We start from the raw sequence: 23,508 nt of genomic DNA on the forward strand, positions 1-23,508 counted from the left end.
TTAAGATTTTGGAATGTTACAAACTCCAACACGAAACTTTTTGTTCAAATGCTTTAAGCAATTATTTAATAAATTAGCAACTTTCAACCTAATACACAGTAAAATATAGTCAGATAGTGTTGTGAGACATTATGTCAGACTCAGTGGTGAGTAAAACCAAAGCAGAGGGACAGACACAGAGCTGTAGCGGAGCCAAAGTAGTGTGCTTTTTAATTATTTTAACTTTATCGGTTAGCAGGCTAATAAAACGCCGGTTCAGATAATCTGCAAACTGCCAAAAAAACAATAATCGGCCAGGGACGATAATCGGTCTATCTCTACTACAGTTCTTCAGCTATTACATGTTACCCTTCATGCAGTGAAATGACTTAATGGGGCTGTCAAATGAGCTGCAGTGTTAATGCATTGTATGAACATTAACATAGAAAGTAAGTAAACAAAATGCTGGTTTACAATTAGTAGCAGATGCAATATTGTCTTGTGTCTTAACTCAAAGATTATGAGAGTTGACTGTGAGTCTTTGATTAGTCGGGTTTACTTTTACTTTATTACTCTATTACTTTCCCAATATTTTCCTGAATAATTGATTATTGGTTTTGTCTGTATAATATATGTTTTTTAAAATGCCCATTATATTGAGATGATGTCTTAAAAAGTCTAGTTTTGTTTGACCAACACTAAAAACAAACAAATATATTAAGTAAACTATCATAAACTTAGCACAAAAAGTAAGGACATTTTTTTTGGTTGATTATTTCTCTGTGGGAACCATGCCTTTTGGCAATAAATCTTATACCGTTGGAAATCCTGTTTAGTTCCACAGGAACATGCATTTGTGGGATGAGCAGCAGCTCATCCCACAATGGGGCACCATTTGAAAGGGAACTAAACAGGCTTTCCAACGGTATAAGATTTATTGCCAAAAAGCATTGTTACCACAGAAAAATAATCCACCAAACACAAATTTCCTTACTTTTTGTTCTAAGTATTTATATGACAACGAAAAGCGGCAAATTCTCACATTTGAAAAGCTTGAACCAGTGAAGCTTGAGCATTTTTGCTTGAAAATCTGTTTTTATTCGATTATCAAAATGGTTGCAGATTCATTTTTTCTGTCAATCAACTAATTGATTAATCAATTCAGCACTTGTTTTATTATTATTATACAGTTTCTCCATTTTATGTAGATGTTCCTCTACAATGAAGCTATGCTTTAGTATATGAGAAGTTGGTTGTAAAAATGATAAGGTTCCCTACATGTAAAGAAAATCGATGTAACTGCGGTGTTCATACACAACGCTCACAGGATCACAACTGTCAAAGCATTGAATCAAAGTGACTCTTTTGCCATGAAAAAGAACATCATACCTGAGGCTGTAAACTAAATATGCGTGCATGCAGCACATTCACTTGATTCAATGCAGTGGGGATGAGCTACTTAAGCTAAAATACATCTGAAAACTACACTTACACTGATTTTGGTCTGCTTAAGGGTCTTCCTCTCCCCTCATTTTAGACTTGAGAGTTATTACTATGTCTCCAAAAAACATTCAGGGAGGTACTGTAGAAGCCCCTCCCTACCTGTAACTTAACAATTCAAAGACAGCACATCCTTCCTAATTTCTGCACTTATGTCTCAAAGGAGGAGGATAATGTAGTCAATTAAATCTTTTTTAAGAGAGAAAATAGGTGTGATTGTTTTGTTTTTCTAAGATGCTAATTGAAAAGAAATGCAGCTGAATTTTAGACCTTTAACTAAAGAGGGAGAGGGGTCGATTGGAAGGGAGTCATGGAGACAGACTCGGGTCCTGAAGGGCAAGTTATCAGGAGAGGGTAATTACCAAATGTTTGTGTGGGGGATTCAAAGTATTTCAAGCGAGATAGGACAAGGTGCGATAAGGTGGAATGGAAGAGAGCCAAGTGCCACATTAAACTAAGTGGACGGTTTGCATTGTTGTATTAAAGGGATAACACACATGCTTATGAGAGAAATGACAGCACTGCAGTACCCATAGTCACAGTCTAGTACTCTTTTTAGGGTATTATCATACCCTAGATGATGGTATCAATGCTGTTTAAGAATGTTTCTGTCTAGTATGTACTTATTAAAAAATGAAAGAAAAGAAGAGTTGCTGTACTGTTTTGATAGAAAAAAAAGAACAGGTGATATAGACAGAACACAGATTGCAATACAGACAGGCCGAAGGTGAGGCATACTGTAGGTGCGAGTAGAAGTACTTGTGTGGGCGTAGGATGAGAAGACAGGTTTTTTATTTTTATTTTTTTACTAATGTGTGTGTATGAGGTAAATACTCCACTATAAGTAGATGTCCTGAATTCTAAATCATATTTAAATAAAAGTGCAAAAGTATTATCTGTATCTATTGTAGCTTGTGGACGTGGAGCTAGTTTTAACTACTATACAGTAAGGTAGTTTTGTCCAGTGGTTCCAAACATAGGGGTCAAGCCTCTCCAAATATTCTAAATCTGGGAGGTCGTGAGAATTTTAATGGGAAAAGAAAGAAGAAAAAGTAAATACTAGTACACAAATTTGTTTTCATGTTTTTGACTTTTCTCTAATCTTTGCTTCTGTGTGAAATATTGGATAACTTGAACTCTTTGAGCCTCAAACAGTTCTGAAAGCATGTGAGAAGTTTACAGGGGAAATGTCTCTTTGGTGAAACTGCTTACAACTCAGACATCTGAAACCTGATAAGGCCCCCAGCTGCTGTTTGTAAGAGGAGGTCATACAGGTTGGAAACCACTGTTTACTCTTAAAATAAGAGTAAGAAAAGTCAATAAGTTACTTTATACACTTATTAGCTTTTCTTACTCTTATTTTACCTTGAATTTGACCATGAGCAACTGCAACTAAATAATTTCCCTGAGGGGATCAATAAAGTATTTTGATTCTGATTAATCTTTAACAATACATATTCTATGAGCTTAACATGATTTTAATGTTAACCCATAAATATAGCTGTATTTTATGGAGTAAAAAGAAATATATCTGTGAAAAGTAGAGAGTAGAAGTATAAAGTAAGATGAAATGGAAATACTTAAGGAAAGTAAGAGTACCTTTTAATTGTATTCAAGGGCAGTACTTGAGTAAATACACTCCACTCAAATTCCACCACTGATAGTACTTAAAAATATAATAAACCTAAATAATAAGGTAAAAGAGAAACATTAGGAAAAACAAAAATAAGTAGGTAGCAAGCAACAGATACAACATTAATATGTATTACGGTTTAGGGGGAAGGTTGTAAATTAAATGTGAGATGTGATTGAACTCCTGAAGGGAGGGGCTGCCAAGCAATCGAAACCAGAAAATGACATCTTACCTGTTCCTGTAAACTATTACCTCATACTTCATTTTCCCCCTTCGATTCCTTCACATTAATTTGCGGTCTTCTCCCCAGAGGAGGTGGTAAGTGGTAGATACGTCCAACATCTATTTCATGCAGGACTCGTCTCGAGCTGTAATAAAGCAGCCCCAGAGCTCTTTGATTTTTGTTATGTGTGAATATATTCCATGCTGGGGTGAGACAAATTCCTCTCTGCCCACTGCATGTGTGGGTGTTTGTGCTATATTCCCCCAGGAGTTACCATGAAACAGTGTGTAATTAGGTTTTCACTCGCCCCTCTCCCTGTTTGTGTCTTCGGTTTTGTTTGTGTTTGTGCGTCCAGTCCCTCCAGTGATCCTGGTCTATCCAGAGACGCAGGCCCAGGAGCCCGGCGTATCTGCCAGCCTCCACTGCCACGCTGACGGCATCCCAAATCCGAAACTCCTCTGGCTGAAGAATGGCATGGACCTGCTGCCCAGATCCTCCAAACAGCTCTCTCTCATAGGTGAGGAGTTTTTCATCATTTTGGGTGTTGTCAGCATAGTATAGCAAATACTGTATGTTACATCTCATTGGCGCAGTGTTTTTCAATTGCAGTGTTATGTACCAACAGCACTGCAGTATGCCAGCACAGCAGGAAACCTTTTTAAACCAAGACAATGCATGTGGACAATGAAAAACACGTTCTTTCAAAGTCATACATTTTTTTTTAAGATTATTTTTTTTGGGCTTTTCCGCCTTTAATTGACAGGACAGCTAGGTGAGAAAGGGGAGAGAGAGGGGGGAAGACATGCAGGAAAACATCACAGCTCGGATTCGAACCCTGGACCTCTGCATCGAGGCATAAACCTCAAAGTATATGTGTGCCTTCTCTACCCACTGAGCCAACCCGGCCACACAAACTCACTAATTTTTTATTAAAACCTCAGCTGTAATGTTTTGTTGTGCGTTCCATTCATTTGCATTCCATACCAAGGTGATAAAACCAAGATTGCAGACTACAACCTTTTTTTTTGCGCTTTGACAAAATAAATGTTATTCTTTAGAAGTGAATGAAAAGGGAGATTAAGAAAATAAAATGAAATTTACTGCGTGTGAGGAGATGGCAGCTACTTATCCTGTCTAGAAGCTTTTTTTTTAAAGACACACTCAATATAAGAAAGAAGGAGCAGAGTGGAGCATGACTTTTCTTTTTATGGCCTAGTTCTCATTAAGGAAGAGTTTATTGGCTGTGTTTGGGTCATTACCTGCAGTAATAGTCTGTTATCAACCCTCAGACACTCAAACATGGGAGGTTCTGCAAGGTTCACCAACACATAAACACTACAGAGGCTACGGTTTCAGATTTACCAACTAATTTGGACAATGGCAAGGGGCGGAGTCCTACTTACATTTATTTGTGCTTTATTAAAAACATTTAGTTAAGTGAAAAGACAAAAGTAGATTAAGTAGTTACCATTTTTATCTAGCCATGCTTCAAAAAAGGGATCAAAGCACAAAGAAGATGTGATTTTCATTCACATGTAATGTCAGTGTAATAAAGACAGTAAAAGTGTTGCCTCTATTCTTATATTTGGCTTCTGTAAAATTTGAACCACACACTGACAGTTGATAGTAAGAAGTATTGATTGTAATCCACAGTTGAACAGTAAAAGGAGAAACTGCTTTTTTTTTTTTTTTTGCTGAGTGAATGAAACGGTGTTCTGAAGCTGTCCACGGTGCTTAAACCACTCAAGCCTGCTTGATATTCCCTGTTGTTTAGATTGTCATAGAACAAATATCTTAACACAGCTATAGGGATACAGTACCTTGACATGTGACATTATAGATCATTTTTCTGACCTAGATGCATTGAGGGAAGAAGGCTCAACACATTTTCCTTATCACTACAATCAAATCCCTCGATCAAGGGCATTGGGTGGCTGCAAGCTACGTTTGTGGCTGTGTTGAGTGAAAACTGTCAGCTAAATGCATTTTGACTGGTTTAGTAGCCCACAGAGGAAAACATCTGAAGTGTCATGAAAGCAACTTACAACATGTCAAATAGGATCATAGACGGATTGTTATGACTATGGCCCCAGGGTGCGGTGAGCAGTCTCTGCCAGCACAAAGGAATTGGGGTGCACAATAGCACAGGGTCCAGTAACCTACACACACCATGTATATAATGGTGCACATTTGATGATTATTTTGGTGCATTACATTGCTGACACCAAGCATAAAATAATGTAAAAGTCAAATCACTTTGATCCTGTCTGTATTTTAGCTGCTCAGGATGTTTTTTAATGTTGAATGCAATAATAGATTTTTTTTTCACTTGGGGGCAGTGTAAGCAAGCTGTAAACACAACACTGACATATTATCACCTTCTAAGTTGATATGACGATATCTGGAAATATCTGGCTCTTCACTGTAGCTGTTAACTACGTTCATCAGCTAGTTGCTAAATCTGTCTTAGTTTGGTGTAAAGCAGGTAGTCTACAGTGTGTGCACAAAGCTTTTAGAGCTGAAAACAGCTGCCTGTTCCAGCCAAAAACAATGCTGAGTGTGAACCAAACAGTTGCAGGCCGAAAAACTAAAACAATTAGCTGAAAGATGCTATAAACCGTTGTAGCGCTATGACAAAACTGCATAGTTTTAAATGAAAGTAAATTACCTGTTGGTTTAATCCTTTTCACATGCAAATAGTCTTGTGATCCATTGTTAATATGCAAATATTGATTATAGCCCCATTGACTCCTGGGCACAGGCACATGCTACATTTGCCCTTGCAGTAATAAGCCCATGGGTAGGAGTTAGGAAGACTTAAAGTCCTCATTTAGGGGAAACAAATATTGAAAATCCCTGTCATCACAAACTGCTACAAGCTTGCAAAAATAGGATAAAAAAGCTAATTTTTTGAGTGGTTGATTCAGTGGTTTTTAATAAGAATTGATCAGAACATAATTATGAATTAGAAGTAATTAAAGTGGTGTCTCATTCTATGAAGACCTGCTTTAAGGCACTTTTCACTTGAAAGCATTTCACACTTTTCCTTGATAAAAGAGAATTATTATCAGAATCCAAAAGACACTAATGTGAGCTTTGCGTCAACTCCTTTAAAGTCTTGTTATTTTACAACCCAGTAGTCATAAATTAGAAGTTAGAGATCATTTTAAACATAAAAAAGGGAACAACCTGTTGTTTTTTGCAAGCTTCGGCTTTATTGCTGTTTGATAAATATTGTTCCTGCAGGACGACAAACAATTACAGTATGTTAGCTTTAAGTTTTAACAGGTAGGAAAGAAGAAATTTAACCGGATGGAGAGACTGAGAGTGGCAGAGTGTGAATGTTCTAGAAGTTCTTAGCTGCTATTGATACTTCAAGAGATGTACAGAAAGGGATAAAATCTAAAGCTTTCTTTTATGTTCTTGCAAAACATGGCCTGTTAGCGCACCACAGTGACACCCAACATCATTCACTCCCCCCATGCTGTAGAGTGTGTGTTGTTCAATGTAGAGCTCCATACAGTACAGGAAGGATCAGAGTGCAGCTGTACATCACAGAGCTTGATGCTGCAGCAAACATCAGAGAGTCTGCTCCCGACGATAACCTCTGTGTTTTAACATCCAACATCACCTGTCGCTTCCATTTTATGTCACTTGCAGCTGCCACTTGAGGCAAACAATGCAGCATTGAATAGTATGTGGGGGGAAAATGTGTGAAGCTAGGCTATTGAAGTAGAATGTAAGACATTTAAAGTATGAATTGTCATGTTGAAGTAAAAGATGTTGAAACTTAATGCAGTGTTGTAGTCGAGTCACCAACTGTAGAGTCCGAATCGAGTCTCGAGTCCCCAGTGATAGATTCCGAGTCCAAGTCGAGTCACCATTACCTGAGTTTGAGTCAGGGTCGAGTCTCAAGTCCCCAGTGTTCGAGTCCAAGTCGAGTCGTCAAGGTTGAGTCTGCGTTGAATTCCAAGACTGCCTACATTTCTCCACTCTGGCACCTTTTAAAGAGCTGATAAACTATTAAAAGAGGGTATACATTAAACAAAAATGACACCACTTTCATGATTGCAAAGGGAGTTTATTTACTGACTTTTCTAAACAACATTTAGCGGTGCTTTTTCCAGCATTGGATGTAAAATCTGTGTAGGTGAACTTCACGATCTGGGGCGCATCTCTGCATTTTCCAAATGTGAATGTGTAGTAGGGAGCCCGTGAATCATGCACTACGGTTGCATATATCAATATCAATTCCTTTGTTACAAGAGTAGTGAAAGTAAGAGCGAGAATGCAGCGTTAAGTGAGTGACGTCAGCGAGTGTCTTGTCAAGCAAGGAGAGCGAACGGTAGCGGTGTCCGACTAAGAAGCGAATGTGTGGCTGTGAGGAAAAAGTGAGAGAAAAAAAAAAAGTGATCCCAAAGACGATGTAAAGTGAGTTAACAGTTAACAATAAACAAGAAGCTTCTCAAGACATGGTGGCTTCATCTTTTGCTCATCATACTGTCGGTGAAGTAAAGGGTGTTACCCCCAAAAGAACATCAGCTCTGGATGGAACGTCTCCCCAGCTGCTTCCCGGCCAGTCTTGGAGCCCAAAACAGGAAAAGTGTAACATCTTATATGCAATTTTTATAACTTATTTAGTCAGAAACTTCATCCAACGTCTGAATGCTCAAGTCCGATTTTATATATTCTTGAGTCCGAAGTCATCAGTCCGCGAGTCCAAGTCAAGTCACGAGTCCAGAGAATAGATTCTCGAGTCCGAGTCCAGGACTCGAGTACTCCATCACTGACTTAATGGCTTAAGAGTAAGCATTATTTGCACCCAAAACAAATCTGAAATATACCTTAAGCAAAACATGATATATGTGCGTTTGCCCTTACCGTTGTTTACTTTCTCAGATGTTTATAACATATCCACACAAGCTTTTTATATTGCTTGGTTTTGTTCTGAACATTTGTTGTTTTGTGTGTGGCATACATATGGATATACAGTACAAACACAGTTTGGCATAATTTTTGCAGTTTCTGTCAGATGACTCCTACACACATACAGGACTGGGGTTCAACAGCATTTTATCACACCAGAGATCAAGTATTAAAGTACATTTGAATGTATTTATTTGGGTAGCTATATTTAGGTTTTTAGTTAAACTAAACAGAAGAGTAAAATTCAAACAACTCTAAAGCTGAATGTTTTTTGTTTTCATGTTTACCTTCTGTTTTTACCTTTTCTTATCAAAAAGAGCAATATAATTTTCAGTTAGTCTGGTCCAGATATTTTGTGTGCATCTGAGGGTGATAATAAGTTTCACTCAAACAAACTAAACTGACGGAGTCAACAGTCTAGAATCTGGAAGAATCCACGCCAGAAATGGTTGTTGGGAAGCTTTGTATTATTAATGCATTTTTTCCAAATGTATATGTAGTGTACTCCATAAAGATTTAAAATAATTCAGCAACAACAAACTTTCCTTTTGTTTCCTCTCTTCCTGTAGCAAATGGTAGTGAGCTCTTTCTTGGCAGTGTCCGGTACGAGGACACCGGAGCCTATACCTGCATTGCCAAGAACGAGGTGGGAGTGGACGAGGATATTTCCTCTCTGTTTGTTGAAGACTCGGCCAAGAAGACCCGTAAGTCATTGTCAAATTTCAACTTTTACTGTACAAGGTTTGACAAAAATCTCTGTCAAAGATTATGCTAAAAAGAAGTCCTCACACCTCTGTTTGCAGAAAGAGATTTTGTATGCTAGCATAAATCCTAATTGCATGGCTGCCTGTTAGACACAATTGTAAGCAGTATTTAAGTGATGTAAGTTACACAAAGACATAACTCTTTTATAGTAATGCTGAGATCAGAGGACACAATATCAGCTTGATATTGTCCCATCCCAACTGAGGTGGGCAGTTCAGAACCAAAAATGAAAGTCAGGCAGCACAGTTGCTCATTTTATGCCATATTTTATAGCGGGGGACAAGCACTAAAATCACATATTTTATGATTCTTTGATATTTGGTGGTTGGTCGTTTCATTGGATTGCATCATTGTGAAGAGTTAACCATTTCCACCTAGGAAGAGTCTTTTTGAAATTAAACAGAATAATCAATGACTTCTGAGTGATCTCTTGATTTAGGAGGAAATATGCTCCTGTCAATAGCAGTGAGGAACACTTTGTAGCTGTCAAATATGTTTAGTTTAGTTTTGTCTTGGCATGGCATGAGAGCAATCACCCCTTCTGTTTCTTGAAAGATATTTATCTTTTTTTCACAAGGTGATTTAATGTTTTACCCCTGTTCCATCCCCCCCCCCCCCCCCCCCCCCCTTTCCTTTCTATTGCTCGATGACTGAATCTGCAGTTGCAAACATTCTGTGGAGAGAAGAAGGTAATACATTACATTACTCAAAACGCTTTTGTGCTCTTGTGAATAAGGAAATGGGGGCATGTTATGTAGCTCTTCAGGGCCTGTAGCTGGATTACTACACTTTCCAAGATGTTTGCGGTACTGTCTAGAAGAATCACCAAGTTGTGTTCTCCCCAGCAAAACTTTAATTTAAAAATCTTGCTTTCTTCCATGCATGCCCAAGGTGTTTCATCCTTTTGCTGGAGTGCTTTCTAATCTGTTTGTTAGATCACCTGGGGAGTAAACACTTACAAAGAAGCATGAATTTTATGCATTTTGCAGATAATAGCCCAAACCCAGTGTGGTGGCTACAAGGAAAACAACATTGTGGTTTTCAGCAGTATACAAATCCATCCTGTCTTTATACTATATATACCTATATTATAACCACATCAGCACGGCCACAAGTACAGTTGTACCACTGCGCTGGGAAACCTGCTGTGGTTTAGAGTGCAATACAAACACAATGTTTTATATATATCATCACCACATCAGGTTTACCACAGAACCAAAAGATAACAGCGTGGTTTAGAATACAGTGTAAGCACTACAATTATTTGTGAGCACTCATCAGCACTCTGGGTTGCATCATTAACACAGTGGGCCAGATGTACCAACGCTTTTGCGCCCACTTCAGGCGTATATGTTTCGCAACGTGCGCGGTATGTACAAACAGGCCACACTGAGGTAAAAGCGCAGACTGCTTGTCGCGGGGACTGAAAATGGCAAATTGCGCTTTTCCATGTCATGCATATGCATTCACGGGAGGGTCAAGGGGAAAGTGGGAGTTTCCCATAAAGAGATGGGAGGGGAAGCGTAAAGTGCGCCTAATTATGTATTCCGCGGTATGTACAAAAAACGCCCGTGAAAGCGCGACTCTATTTTGCGGTGAAAATTCTCCGCCTCTTAAAAGCAGGTGTAAACCAGCCGCAAGCGAGTTTCCTCGCATATGCCTCCTGGTGAAATGGCAGCAGTAATCCGAGCAAGACGAAGACATAGGCCAAGGAGACGAGCTGAAAAGATTTTTGCCACAAGGATCACACTTTTTCAGTTGAGTGAACACGAAATCATTAAGCGTTACAGATTAAGCAGCCATGCAATATTACAGTTAAGAAATCAAAGATGACACAGAATCTCCGACTCAGCGTTCACATTCCATTCTAGCAGTTGTTAAACTCCTCGTTACATTACAAATATTGGCATCAGAATCATTTCAAACAGTCATAGCATCCGCAGTGGGAATATCGCAGTCTGCACTCAGCCGTATCATAGCACAAGTACTTAACGCTTTGCTACAACGCACTAGTCAATACATACATTTTCCCACCACTAATGCCGAAATAACAACCATGGCTAATGAACAATACACAACCCAACAGCAGCAGCTCAGCAAAATTACAAACGGGCACACATTCAGACGAGGGGGGTGATTGAGCGCACATTTGGGGTCTTGAAAAGCTGGATGCGCTGAAGTATCACAGCGTGCGCTTTCTGTGGGTTGGCCACGGCGCTGATAACGCTACTTTCGCAAATGTACGTACATCTGGCCCAGTGTGTTTTGTGTGTGAGCAAGTGCATGTTTGTGTGTCCGTGTTCATACATGGATTGCATGCATATATAGTATGTTTTGTGTTTTTCTGACAGTGTGTTCTCTGGTGGACTATGTTTATTTCACAGCGTTAAGTGCAAAACTGATGTCCCACCAGCCTGACAAATCAATCATTATCATAGTCTATGCATACTGCAAGTGTGTTTATGTGCTTATGCGCTTGTGCTTATCATCTCTGCTCATGTGATGTATTCCTGACAGCAGTAATAGCTTGTTGCTTATCCAAATGCCTCAACATCAGACTCTGATACTTGCTAACTCATCAGCATCTGTTTACATGACAAGATGTGAAATGTTTCTTCTTACAGACAGTACTTTTAATGTGATGCTTCTTGCGACCGTATGTTGTGGACATATTGCTGACAGGGCCCTTTGTAGGCATTTGTCAAAAAGGCTCGCAGCCACACACTGCCCATATCCACACACAACGCGATAGCATGCTAACAGGAGTCCTCAAGCAGGAAAATTGAAATGCCCATCACAAATGTCAGATAAAATAGGAGCAGGATTTTCTGCTGTTTTTAATTGTTTTTTGTTTTTTAAAGCACGTTTGTCAACACTTTTCTGTCTTCCTGTCTTCTCTTCCAGGGTTGAGTGTGGGAAATATGTTCTATGTGTTTTCTGATGAGGGCATCACTGTTCTTCAGCCAAGTGAATGTGAGATACGCAGACACATGAAGCGGACAGAGAGGATTGTTGCTACCTATGTAAGTGCACGTTATGCCTTTTTTTTTTTTTTGCTCTCGTGATTTAAAGGTGTAATAGATTCAACAAGATTAAAGCACATTAAAAAATGGCCATGTCAGGTAAAGAGTAGCCTATATTTTAGTTTCAAATTTCCTCCATATATTACTAAATACATTTCAGGATGGCAGCGTTGTAACTGCTGAGCTAATGCATTTCAAAATCAAATTATGTGCAAGGCAGAATAATGTCACTTAGTTTTTACATTAGGGGAGGCACTCACACGGTCATGACACATCAGGTACACCACAAAGAGCATCTTCCTCCCCATTCAGTAACAGGTCTTAATTAGGTTGTTGTACCATAATCCAAACAAGCACTGTTGGGTACCAGGTGTTGTGTTCTTCAATGGGACAATTATCCATTAGAATCTTTTTCCTATCTATCTTATTATATTCTATAGTTATTCAGTAGAATTTCAGTGTGAAAGGAAATTCCAGCAAAATGAAGGCCATCGTTCCTTTTCCTCCTCTTCCTGTTCTCATAGTAGGGCACCTCACCTTACTAATGTAATGGGATTACTTGTGTCCATTAGTCAACAGCTCGAACCAATAGACTGTATAGAGTCTATACTACAGACCCTGAGGTTTTTAATCCACTGGAGAACATCCCCCTCCCAGAGCAATGGGCTTTGGATTGTAAAAGTTGCTTGTTCTCTGAGGGATTTGGGTTTTACAGGGCCCTGTAATTGTATTAGAGATCAATACAAACTCAATAAGCCATGTGTTAGCCAGTTCCTGCTGTAAACAGCACTTTCTCCACTTTTGTGAGGTGGAGAGGAGGTGGAAACTCTAACATAACCTGTGTGTGTGTGTGTGTGTGTGTGTGTGTGTGTGTGTGTGTGTGTTAGTAATAACACACCAGTATACGTAGTGTGTGTGAGGGAGTGTGCATAAATGTGTTGTCAGCAAAGACGGCAGGCTGCAGGGCCTGTGATTTGTTACTTGAGTTGTGGTTTATGAATTTGGTGGTTTTCAAACTAATGCAAAATCTCATTATGACTATTATTAGTAGCATCAATAAGAACAGTATTATTGGAATAAAGCATGCAGTACTAAAGACATCTGTATGCACCTTTGGTAGGACTGCATTGTATGGTTGAAATTAATATTATTGTATCAATAGTTCAGTCCTTTTAAATCAAGGCTTAACACATAAACTTTATTAAATGTAATTGGGACTATTTATTCATATCATGCACTGCACTGTAGCTGCGCTGTATTTTTTATTATTCTTATTCATCTTATTTGTATATTCTACTTCACTTTGCTATTTTTTTAATCCTATTTATGTCACTTTACATTGTCTTGTCTTTCTTTCTGTCTCATGTAAAGCCCTTTGATTTGCCTTGTTGTTGAAAGGTGTGTTACAAATAAACTTGCCTTGCATTAATGAGAATATTTTTCCAATATAAATGTATATCACAATAAGTGCATTTAGTAATCAAATTAGTCTACTGACAGAAAATTAATCAACAAACAATTTTGAAAGATGCATAGTTTTTTTGTAAGTAGAGGTGAGGATTTGTAGTGTAGTTCTTTTCAGTTTTATACTATTTATATTATTCATCTTTGGCTTTTAGACTGTTTTGACAAAACAAGAAATTCAAACATTTTTGTTTTGAATTGTATGGACTAAACAATATTTAATTGAATACATAGTTAACAGATAAAGCAATAATGAAAAAAGCTGTGACTTCCAGCTGTTATCCGCATACCATGTAAAAGTATTTTGTAAACTGATAGAACGATGTCATCATCACAATGCGATTCAAATGAACGTAGATAACCCAAAATTTTGAATCATTGCCCAGAGTAAAATGCATCATACTGCTGATCTATGACACACCAGGAAATCTTGCCAACCTTTTCCTCCCTCTGTTGCTCTCTTCCTCCTCCCATCATCCTCTCTGTTCTCTGTTGGTTCTTCTCAGGAGGAGATGTGCCCTAAAGGTGAGGGGGTGTCACCTCAGCACTGCGTGTGGTCCTCAGCAGTTAACATCAGGGATAAGTACATCTACGTGACGCAGCCCCTCCTGAGCCGACTGCTGGTTGTCGATATTCAAGCACAGAAGGTGGTGCAGGTGGGTGGAGCAGATATCAGGCCTGTCAAACACACCAAAGTCCCAGAACATCTGAGAAATTATTCATCTATAAGTTAATGACTGATGTTATGAAACTTGTGCAGAAAACTTTGTATATTGGCAAAGTTAAATGTTGACAGAAGTAGCTTTCACTGGTTAAAATGACAAACAATATCAACTGTCAGTTCCGCGAGTAACTTGATGACAGGACGTTACACGTGTCTGTTGTCTGTTTAAAGTGCTCTCTGCTGCCGGTGTCTATGCTCATCCAAAGATCATTTGAGGGAAGAAGCGCCACTCTAGCTGATTTGTTTCACATCAGTTTCAAGAGTCTCATTCTCCCAGTTAAACTTTCATTCATATCAATAATTTGAGCTTTTTATCAAGTAGCTAATGAACAATACATTGAAGTAGGCTACAGCTGTTATTTCAGTAGATACATATTTAATTAACATGTAAGTAAATAAGTGCTCTTTATGTACCCTGTATCGGCAGATACCCAGTGTTAATTTTGTTTTGGAGTATCTGCAAAAAAACTTGGATCTTTGTCCAACTATGTTAGCGTTATCAGATTATAGGTTACATTAGAAAAAGCTCTGCTCAAACTGACATCAGAATCAGAAAGCCTTTATTGTCCTTGCATAGGAATGCAACAAAATTAGTTGTGGCACTCAGGTGATGCATAAAACATAAAAAAACAACAACATAAAAACACAAGACAAAGGACATTCAGATACAAAGAAATACAATAAATATAAAAGTATTTAAAGGGCAGCAAGTGCTTAGTGGATTGCAGTATGGCAGTGATTACTTGATTTTTTGTCTGTCACGCTTCTTCTGGAAGTCCAGTATCATCTCCTTTGTTTTAGTGGTGTTCAGTGTAGGTTATTCACTGAACACCAGTTCGATAGCCTCTGTACCTCGTCCCTATATGCAGACTCATCTCCCCCCGAGATAAGCCCGATGATGGTTGTGTCATCCGCGAATTTGACGATGGTATCGGACGAGTGGGCTGGTGCACATCCACTGTGTAGTATTCCCTTACTGTGAAAGCTTGTCATGGATGCTACTATACTAGACTTTAGGGTAACATGAGTGGCTCTGTTCTGCTCTTTATTGGATTTTGGGAGGTTTACACTCTTGCAACCGCAGCCAGACTCTTTATCTGGGACAGGATTATGTTTACACATCGGTTGGTTCTCATCCTCAGTCTTTTTCTGGTGAAAGTGAAACATATTATTTGAAAATACAAACAGTGAGGCATGAATGTGACTTCTGTGTTACTGGTCCAAGTTTATTTTTCTACACAAAGCATACATTCGAAACTCGAAGTATACATATCCAGTCGATATGCATCCATGCAGCCAATGTTTGGCTACATTTCAAACAGCATCACCACTGTGAGGTGCATTCGATTTAACTTGCCACGCTATTGAACTGCCACCGATGTAAGAAGACCACATGCAAGGTAAAATAAATCAAATGCACCTCAAGCGCCTGATACAATATGGTGCCCAGGTGGGTTCTCGCTGCCTCCCCATTCATCTTGCCTGTAACGGCTGTTTAGAGACTGAATCCCTCAGGGGTTCTTCCCAGGGTCAACATCATTTATATTGAGGTACGGGATGAGAGGAAATAGGCCTAACTCAAGGAGAAGGAGAAGGAGGTGGGAGGGGAGAAAGGAGATAAGTGAAAGTCTGAGTAGAGAGAATGAGAGAGACACCAGGTAGCAGGGGAAAACTGCCATTATAAACCTGTGACTTGACCTTGTTATCAGTTTAAGGTTTAAAGTGATATTTATTTTATTTTCTTTAGATTTTTTTTATTTTTTTATTTTTTTTGGGGGGGGGCTTTTTGGCCTTTAATTCATATGACAGATGAAGACAGGAAAGAGGGTTAGAAAGATGGGGGGTGACATGCAGCAAAGGTCCGCGGGTCAGACTCAAACCTGGGCCACTGTGGTAAGGACTGAGCCTTGGTACATTGGGTGCACACTCAACCAGGTGAGCTACCAGGGCGCCCCAAAAAGTGATGTTATTTAACACTCCAATTTTATCAATAATGTCACTTATTTAAGAGTTTTGTTTTTTAAATGACAATATGTCAACATACTTAGAGATATTAGCTCCACTTGTTTTAATTAAAACCAGACCAAATGCACTAGGACTTATAATAGTTCTTTTTTTTCAGTCAAAAATATAATCACAAGCAAAGGAAAAGAATGTGATGTGATATAGGCCTAATAGGAGGAGAAACAAAGGTGTGTTATTGCACATAAGATGTTCTCACAACATTTAAAGTTCAGGTTGTGACCTTTGGTGTATTGTGGCTCACCAGTTGCCCCTTTTCTCTCTTTCTCCCTCCAACACTGTAAAATGTCTAATTGTATGTCTTTCCATCCCTTGATCACCCTATCGCTCGCTTGCCTCTCCCCCTCTCTCTTTCTTGAATAACCTCCCTGCCCTTTGGGTGCAGGAGGTTAATGCATCCTCCAATTTTATTTTTTTTTTTTACAAAGCACATTGGTAGCTTGCTTTCAACAGTGGCCTTCAAAGCAAGAGAGAAGATGGCAGACAACAATGAATGCACTTTATCTACTGACAGAAGGAAGGCAGGAACAAAACAATCGCTTTCATTTTTTTAATGGTAACGTCAGAATGCGGCATTTATTATCCTCACAGAGGTGACCAAACAGTAATCAGGAAGCGTATGTAGGACATGCATGGACACTAGATTGCCATATTTACAAAAAAGATGGTGATCAACACTTTCCTTTAAATGTGAGATTAAAGCAGCAAGATTTATTCCTAGAAATACACCCAATGTAAGTGTCTGTACTCATAAACATGGACTGTAACAAAGTAGAAAGTGTTGTTGCTGCTGGTGTAAAACACAACGTATGTCTCCTAAATAGTAACTTAATCTAGAAAAAAGCAGAAATTTAGATCCTAGAGAAGCACAGATTGCCGATCCTTTACTACTCTTGGGTTCTTTATCAACACATGCTTTTGCTCACTATAGCGAAAAGTTGTCTTGTGCACATTTAAAAATGCTTCATACTTTTCATGATTTTCAGCAGACACTAGATTGCGGCTGTAAATATGCGGAGAAGCTACACTAATAAAGGCTTTCATGGTGTTGCACACAAGTAAATGGCACCTTTTGTTATCTTTTTCAACAAAGGGATTTAACCTTGACTCTGATGTGTCAGACCTGTGCCAGCTAAGCCTCCCACTGGGTATGAAAACAAATGGCACATTGGCTAATTGAAAAGAGAGCCAGATGGTAATGACCTCTGGTTATATAGTCACTTTAACACACTATGGTAGTTTCTTTTGTAAATCGGTGGGAGGCGGCATGCAGTTGTCACCTAGGTTTCAGTTGTGCTTTTTTTTTTCTCCTCTTAGCCCAAATGAGCATGTTGTTGCAAACAGTTTCAGAAACGTGTTCTTTGAAGTAAAAAGATTATTAAAGATATTCTGGTTTCCTGAAGGATGAAATTGTTAATATGTGGCACCCGTGTGTACTTACTTCTGTTTTGGTAATACCCTTATTGCTGGGAGGTTTCTGTTCCGGACTTCCTGACAAGCAAACTTTAACATCTATCACATTGGATTTTCTGTTGAGTTTCTGTAGCTGGAGCTCTACTTTATCAGTTCACCTATGAACAATCACAGTTTTTTTTCAGAGTTGAGGTTTGATAGCATTTTATTGAATCTGAAACTTCTCAAATCCTTAATCAAATCTCATAAAGCTTTTAACATTTGCAAGTCGGTAAAGTAAAACAAGGTCCTGATTCAGAAGTTGATGGGCTTAAATCATTGATATGATCGTATTTAGTTGCAGACTGTTAGCAGAGTCACTACATGTCTTATATATTGTTATTTTTTAGAATATGTTACTCGGAAATGCCATTTATTATTATTTCTTGTCTTACTTTGTAGTTTTTTAACTACAGTTTCCAAAAGGCTTTGTCAACAGGAATTATAATGTGATCATGGATTCAGTGAGATAGGCTGTGGGCTACAACTTGGGCCCTGTTTTTCTTAGCCTGTTTTTGTTTACGAATGAGGTATTTCCAGTAGTAGTTAAAAGCAGGGTCTTTTTTTTATTTAAGGATGTATTTGCAATGGATTGAGTTACTCTGTATCAAAGGGACAGAAACACACAGTCCATTCATTGGTGTTAGAGAAAGATATTTCTTTTACTTCACAAATAACCTTGCTTGGTTGAGTACAGACACCTGCCTGCTTTGCAAAGAGCACATTAACTAGACAACACCAAAAGTTAAACATCCGCCTTTACAGCATCAGTGCTACAGCTGATGTTATCGCAAAAAGCGACGGTCAGCACCAGCTAAAAACGGGAAGCTGCTGCTTAAATGTTTTCCGCATTGAGCTTTGAAAAAAAAGTGTTGTGTGTTGTGTTAGAATTTTGCTAATGTGGGTATATTTACCGACAAGGAACCGGATTTAAAATGAAACCAGCTATTAAGACGTCATTCTAGCCATCACTTCTCCTGATAGCTGCTCAGTTCTTTTTGTGTTTACTGCAAACAAGCAAACACACAACTCTCGTCAAAACCTTTATAAAACCTAAAGGTTGCTCATATCGTCTAATATCACATCAACATTTATTTGTTACAAATATATCCTTAATTCCAACTTGGACTTTTAGAGGTGGACACAAATCTATTTGTAACTAATCACAAAATCTTGTCCACTGCCTCCCAGTCTGCTGCATAGCAGCCTGACCTCAGCTTTACCTCTGCTCCCATCATGTAGGAAGCTAAATGCACGCAAAGGCAAATTCAGACATGCAGTCCACCATCTCCACTTACTGTACATACACACATGCTGAGTTGACACTTAGCTGACCAGTGCAGAGCAGAGGGCTGGACCTCCCATTACTGAACACAGAGCTCGTGGTCTCGCTCCACTGGTGAGGGTGTCAGCAGCTCCCTGTCCACCCAGCCAGAAGCAGGGTAATGGATTGTGTTATTCTGTGTTGTTGACATTGCAGCAGACCTGAGGTTGAATACACCCCACCCCCACATCTGTCCTTTGTTCCTGTCTGCCTGTTCTATTCTTTCCTTTTACTATTTCTGCAAGTTATTCTGTATTCTTTCTGTTATTTCATCTGATGTGTGTCAGATATCCTCACTAAAAAAGCTCTCCACCAGTAAGTCTGTAAAAGTGCACATGCTGTCAACTTTTTCCTTCACTCTCTGGCATTTACACCTACTTAGGGGTGAGCAGTTATCACATCTTGAAAGTACTGAGTATGTTTCATTGTTGGGTAAAGGATTGTTAAGTAGTGTGCTGGGGCCTGTTTCACCAAATTTGCAACAACTTTCAACACATTTAACTAATTAAAACAAGCACCTAACTTGCAAACCATTTGTGAGCATGCACGAGGACTGTAAATTGCAGATACATTTTCAAGTTGTGAAATGGCACCGTTTAAAATCTGCGTGTAAGCAGCATTTGCAAATAGATTTTGGGAAACTGGCCTGTGATCTTTTACATATCCGTAGTCCTTACATGAGTTTTTTGCATTCAACAAGGTCCAGTTTTTTGCTCCCGTGTATTAGTTTGTTGGCCCCAAATCATCTGTTTTCAAACCATCTGATGTTTACCTCTTTTTTATATTTGTGGTAGGCAAACAAAGCATTAGGGGTTCTTGCTAAAGGACTCTTACTGGTGGGGTAGTCCGACGACGACGCAAACCCTGGTCTCCCAGTTGCCAAGCCTTAGGTTAGCAATGGTATTAAGGTGTTAGGGACTAAACCCCAACTGATATTGGATTTTTGAGGCCAGCACAAAGAGTTTAAAAAGATGAATGAAAAATTAGCAGTTTTTTTTCTTATTGTTAACTAGGATTGCTGAAGTTTTGTTATTAAGGAATTGTGACCGATATATGTACTGAGCAGGACATTTTACAGATGTACAGACGTACGGACATTTTGCCCGATTCCACTATTTGATATTTTAATGACCGTTCATTGTGATGTGTGTGAGTAATTGACATGTTTCTGTGACTTTACATAAATATCAGCTGGGCTTTTGTGACTTTTTAGCACCAATAGACAGAACTTCAATTATATTCAATTGATCAAAGAACAATTCATTTAAATCCTTGCCCTGTCCATCTCTTCTAGGCAGTAACAACAGATCCACTTCCAGTTAAGATGCTCTATGACAAGTCGCATGACCAGGTGTGGGTCCTAACATGGGGGGATATGGACAGAACACACCCAACCCTACAGGTAAGAATGTTTTGTGTGTGTAATGCTAATGAGCTCTCTCAGCTAATAGCAGTTTAGTTTTGCTGTAGTTTGTGTTGAGTGCTGAGTAGGGGCGGGAATCACCAGAGGCCTCACGATATGCGATTGCGATTTTAAACATATTGCAATATTCTGCGATATATTGCAATTTATTACCTTTTTTCCAACTTCAAATTTTCCTTAATTTCAAATGATGTCCCCGAAAGGAAACATTGTCAACATCTGTTTTATCTAAAAAGATAAATTTCTGTTTGTTCATCTCACTTCAATTTTACTGCTTATTTTCAAGCAGACAAACTGACCTACACATATATAATAAAAGATTGATACTTGGCATCTGTTTATCGAAAAAATATTGCCACGGAAAACATTGCAATACTATGCTGTATTGATTTTTTCCCCCCACCCCTACTGTTTAGGATATACTTTTGTATCCTAAGTCTTGAGTTTTGTTTTGTCCCTTCCCGTACACAAAATGTTTGAAATCGTGAACCATAATGAAACAGTTTATTAAAGTACAGGAAGTTAATCGCTATTGCAGCCTCAATTTAAAATCAGGCTGGTGATTATTTACATAAAATCCAGCCAAGTGCAGCTTTTAAAATACAAAAAAGCCCTTATTTATTAATGTTTTATTACTACATCACCTCACACCTACTTTTGCTGTGTGTATTTGTGAACTCTGATGAGCGATTATATTCCTGGAAGAATATAATCTATATAAACTGTCGAAAGTTCACCAAGCGAGGAAAACGGAGCCTCATAATTAATTGAGCTCCGTTGTGTACTAGCGTTCCCTGTTTATGTGATAAGTATTTGCGTGACAACAGCTAATCTATGTATGTTTTAGAGCATTTCCCAAGCCAGCAAAACAGCAATTCACAGCTGCAATGCTGTCGGCTTGTACCTGGTGTCCCTTTGGACCACTGGTGTTGGAGGCTTCACAAATGAGAAATGATCACAGGTGTGGTTGTATTTAATCCACCTCGGGGGATTGGGTGAGGCGAGGGAAGAGAGAGGAGGATGCAGAGAGGGTCGAGGAGGTGGAGGGGAGGGGAAAGGGAACAGAGCTGGTGCCCGAGGGGAGAGTATGATTGTGTGTGTGTGTGTGTGTGTGTGTGTGTGTGTGTGTGTGTGGACAGTGCCATGAGTAAAGCCACCAAGGGATCCCATTGTAATCTCTGTAATAGACACAAACATGTTTATTGTTCTGCTTTGTCCCATTGGAGCGACGAATCCCCGTATAATCATGTGAGGTGTTGTGTTCAGTCTTTACTGTGGGATGTGCTGTGTCTATTCATTATGGGGATTGCACTCTCAAATGTATGATTATTAAGAGGATCTTTGGAGTGAAATTACTCATTTTGTATTCAGAAAATATATATATAAATGATCATTTTTCTGGTGCTGTTTGCATTGTTGGTTTTGAACACTATTGGTTTCATGTGAATTTTTGATAGATAATCTTTGGTTGCGTATGGTACTGTAGTCTTTTGTCAAATGGTCCTATGTAATGCTTAAAGCTTTAGGGGGTGCACGGTCACGAAAGGCTTGTATCATGTGGAGGCACTAACAGTTTTGTTGTCATTACTTAGAATTCCTCATGGGGGCGACAGAAACTACGCACTATAGCTTTAAGTTTGTACTGTTATTTCCAAAGTTTTTAAAAGAGACTAATGATAGATTGATTTGGATATCAAGGTGCCACTATGGTGTGGGAACACAAAGTAGTGAAAAGATAACCACCTGTGTGTGGGTTTTAACAGTTTTTTACTGATTTACAATCTGCATGGCCAAGTAGCCCGCATGTGTGTGTGCATTCAGTTTTGTACCTTTTCTTTATGGAGTGTAAATGTACTAGCAGGGGATTTCTTCCTGTGTAGCTGTCTCAGTTAAGGTGCACTCTCATGGTGTTTATGTTGGAGTTGTTTTTTAAACTTCTCTCAGAGGTTATTGTCTTAAATGAAGCAGAAAATTCCATAAGAAAAATGTTTTTCATCACAAGCAAAACTATTCACTCCTCGTATAATTGAAACAATCAGAGTAGCAGAGAGCAGCTTTGCATACCATTTCTCCATTTTGTGGCTGCTGCCTGAACTGCAGAAAACACATTTTTGTGTTTTTTCATTGTATTCATTTCCCCCCTTCCTGCAGTTCTTCAAGAGTAATGAATAATTAGTGAGCAGGGGATGAATCGCTCAAAAATGCAATTGCAGGGAAACTGCATAATGGATTGGAGGCCATGTGGATCACACCACAAATAAATGGTCTGATCATGTCATTATCATTTGGACTGAAAGTAATTGACCTGTTCAGCAGCAGTCTGTCACTACCAGCAGCACAGCTTCGCTTCAGCAGATTGTGTGTGTGTGTGTGTGTGTGTGTGTGTGTGTGTGTGTGTGTGTGTGTGTGTGTGTGTGTGTGTGTGTGTGTGTGTGCTTGTTTTACTATATTCGTGGGGTCCAAAAACCGGGGAATACAGTATACTTGTGGGGTCTGCACAGCCTTGTGGGGCCCAAAATGCTGCACCCCACAAGGTTAAAGGGCTGTTTGAGGGTTAAGACTTGGTTTTAGGATTAGGGTTAGAATTAGGTTATGGTTAGGGTGAGGGTAAGGGTTAAGGTTAGGCATTTAGTTGTGATGGTTAAGGTTAGGGTAAGGGGCTAGGGAATGCATTATGTCAATGACGGGTCCCCACAAAGATAGTGAAACAAACATGTGTGTGTGTGTGTGTGTGTGTGTGTGAGGTCAGCTTGGTGTTTGTGGTATTTTTAAGCAGCTACGTTTTAGAATGGCTCAATATCTTTGTGTAAACATCAGAGGGAATGTGATTGTCAATTCATTAGAGAGGACAAATGGAGGAATCTCTGCCGGGCAGAGAGAAACGTGGCCTTTCAGACTGTCAGTCCAGTCTGCATCTACGTGCCAACAAGACATTTAACTCATGGGCACTTTGTTTTTCTCTGTGCACACAAGGATACAGTATTTCTGTTTTCTCCCCATTTATCTCTCTATTAGGTTTGCCAAATATGTTTAAGGCTGATTAATCATCT

The 23,508-nt window shown here is 39.1% G+C and overlaps 1 protein-coding gene across 3 annotated transcripts in view; it reads left to right on the top strand.

Moving 5' to 3' along the window:
* fstl4 (follistatin-like 4) overlaps positions 1–23,508 on the top strand; it is a 232,548-nt gene that overhangs the window by 203,596 nt on the left and 5,444 nt on the right. For 2 of the 3 annotated variants that reach the window (XM_031308195.2, XM_036008850.1), the window contains exons 9-14: positions 3,691–3,852; positions 8,831–8,965; positions 9,689–9,715; positions 11,931–12,049; positions 14,020–14,169; positions 20,330–20,437. In XM_031308195.2, the coding sequence (XP_031164055.1) occupies positions 3,691–3,852; positions 8,831–8,965; positions 9,689–9,715; positions 11,931–12,049; positions 14,020–14,169; positions 20,330–20,437 (701 nt within the window). The remainder of the gene's footprint in view (positions 1–3,690; positions 3,853–8,830; positions 8,966–9,688; positions 9,716–11,930; positions 12,050–14,019; positions 14,170–20,329; positions 20,438–23,508) is intronic. The other variant, XM_036008851.1, reaches the window with a different exon arrangement.

Source organism: Sander lucioperca, chromosome 13 (genome assembly GCF_008315115.2).
Source record: "Sander lucioperca isolate FBNREF2018 chromosome 13, SLUC_FBN_1.2, whole genome shotgun sequence".
Classification (NCBI taxonomy): domain Eukaryota; kingdom Metazoa; phylum Chordata; class Actinopteri; order Perciformes; family Percidae; genus Sander; species Sander lucioperca.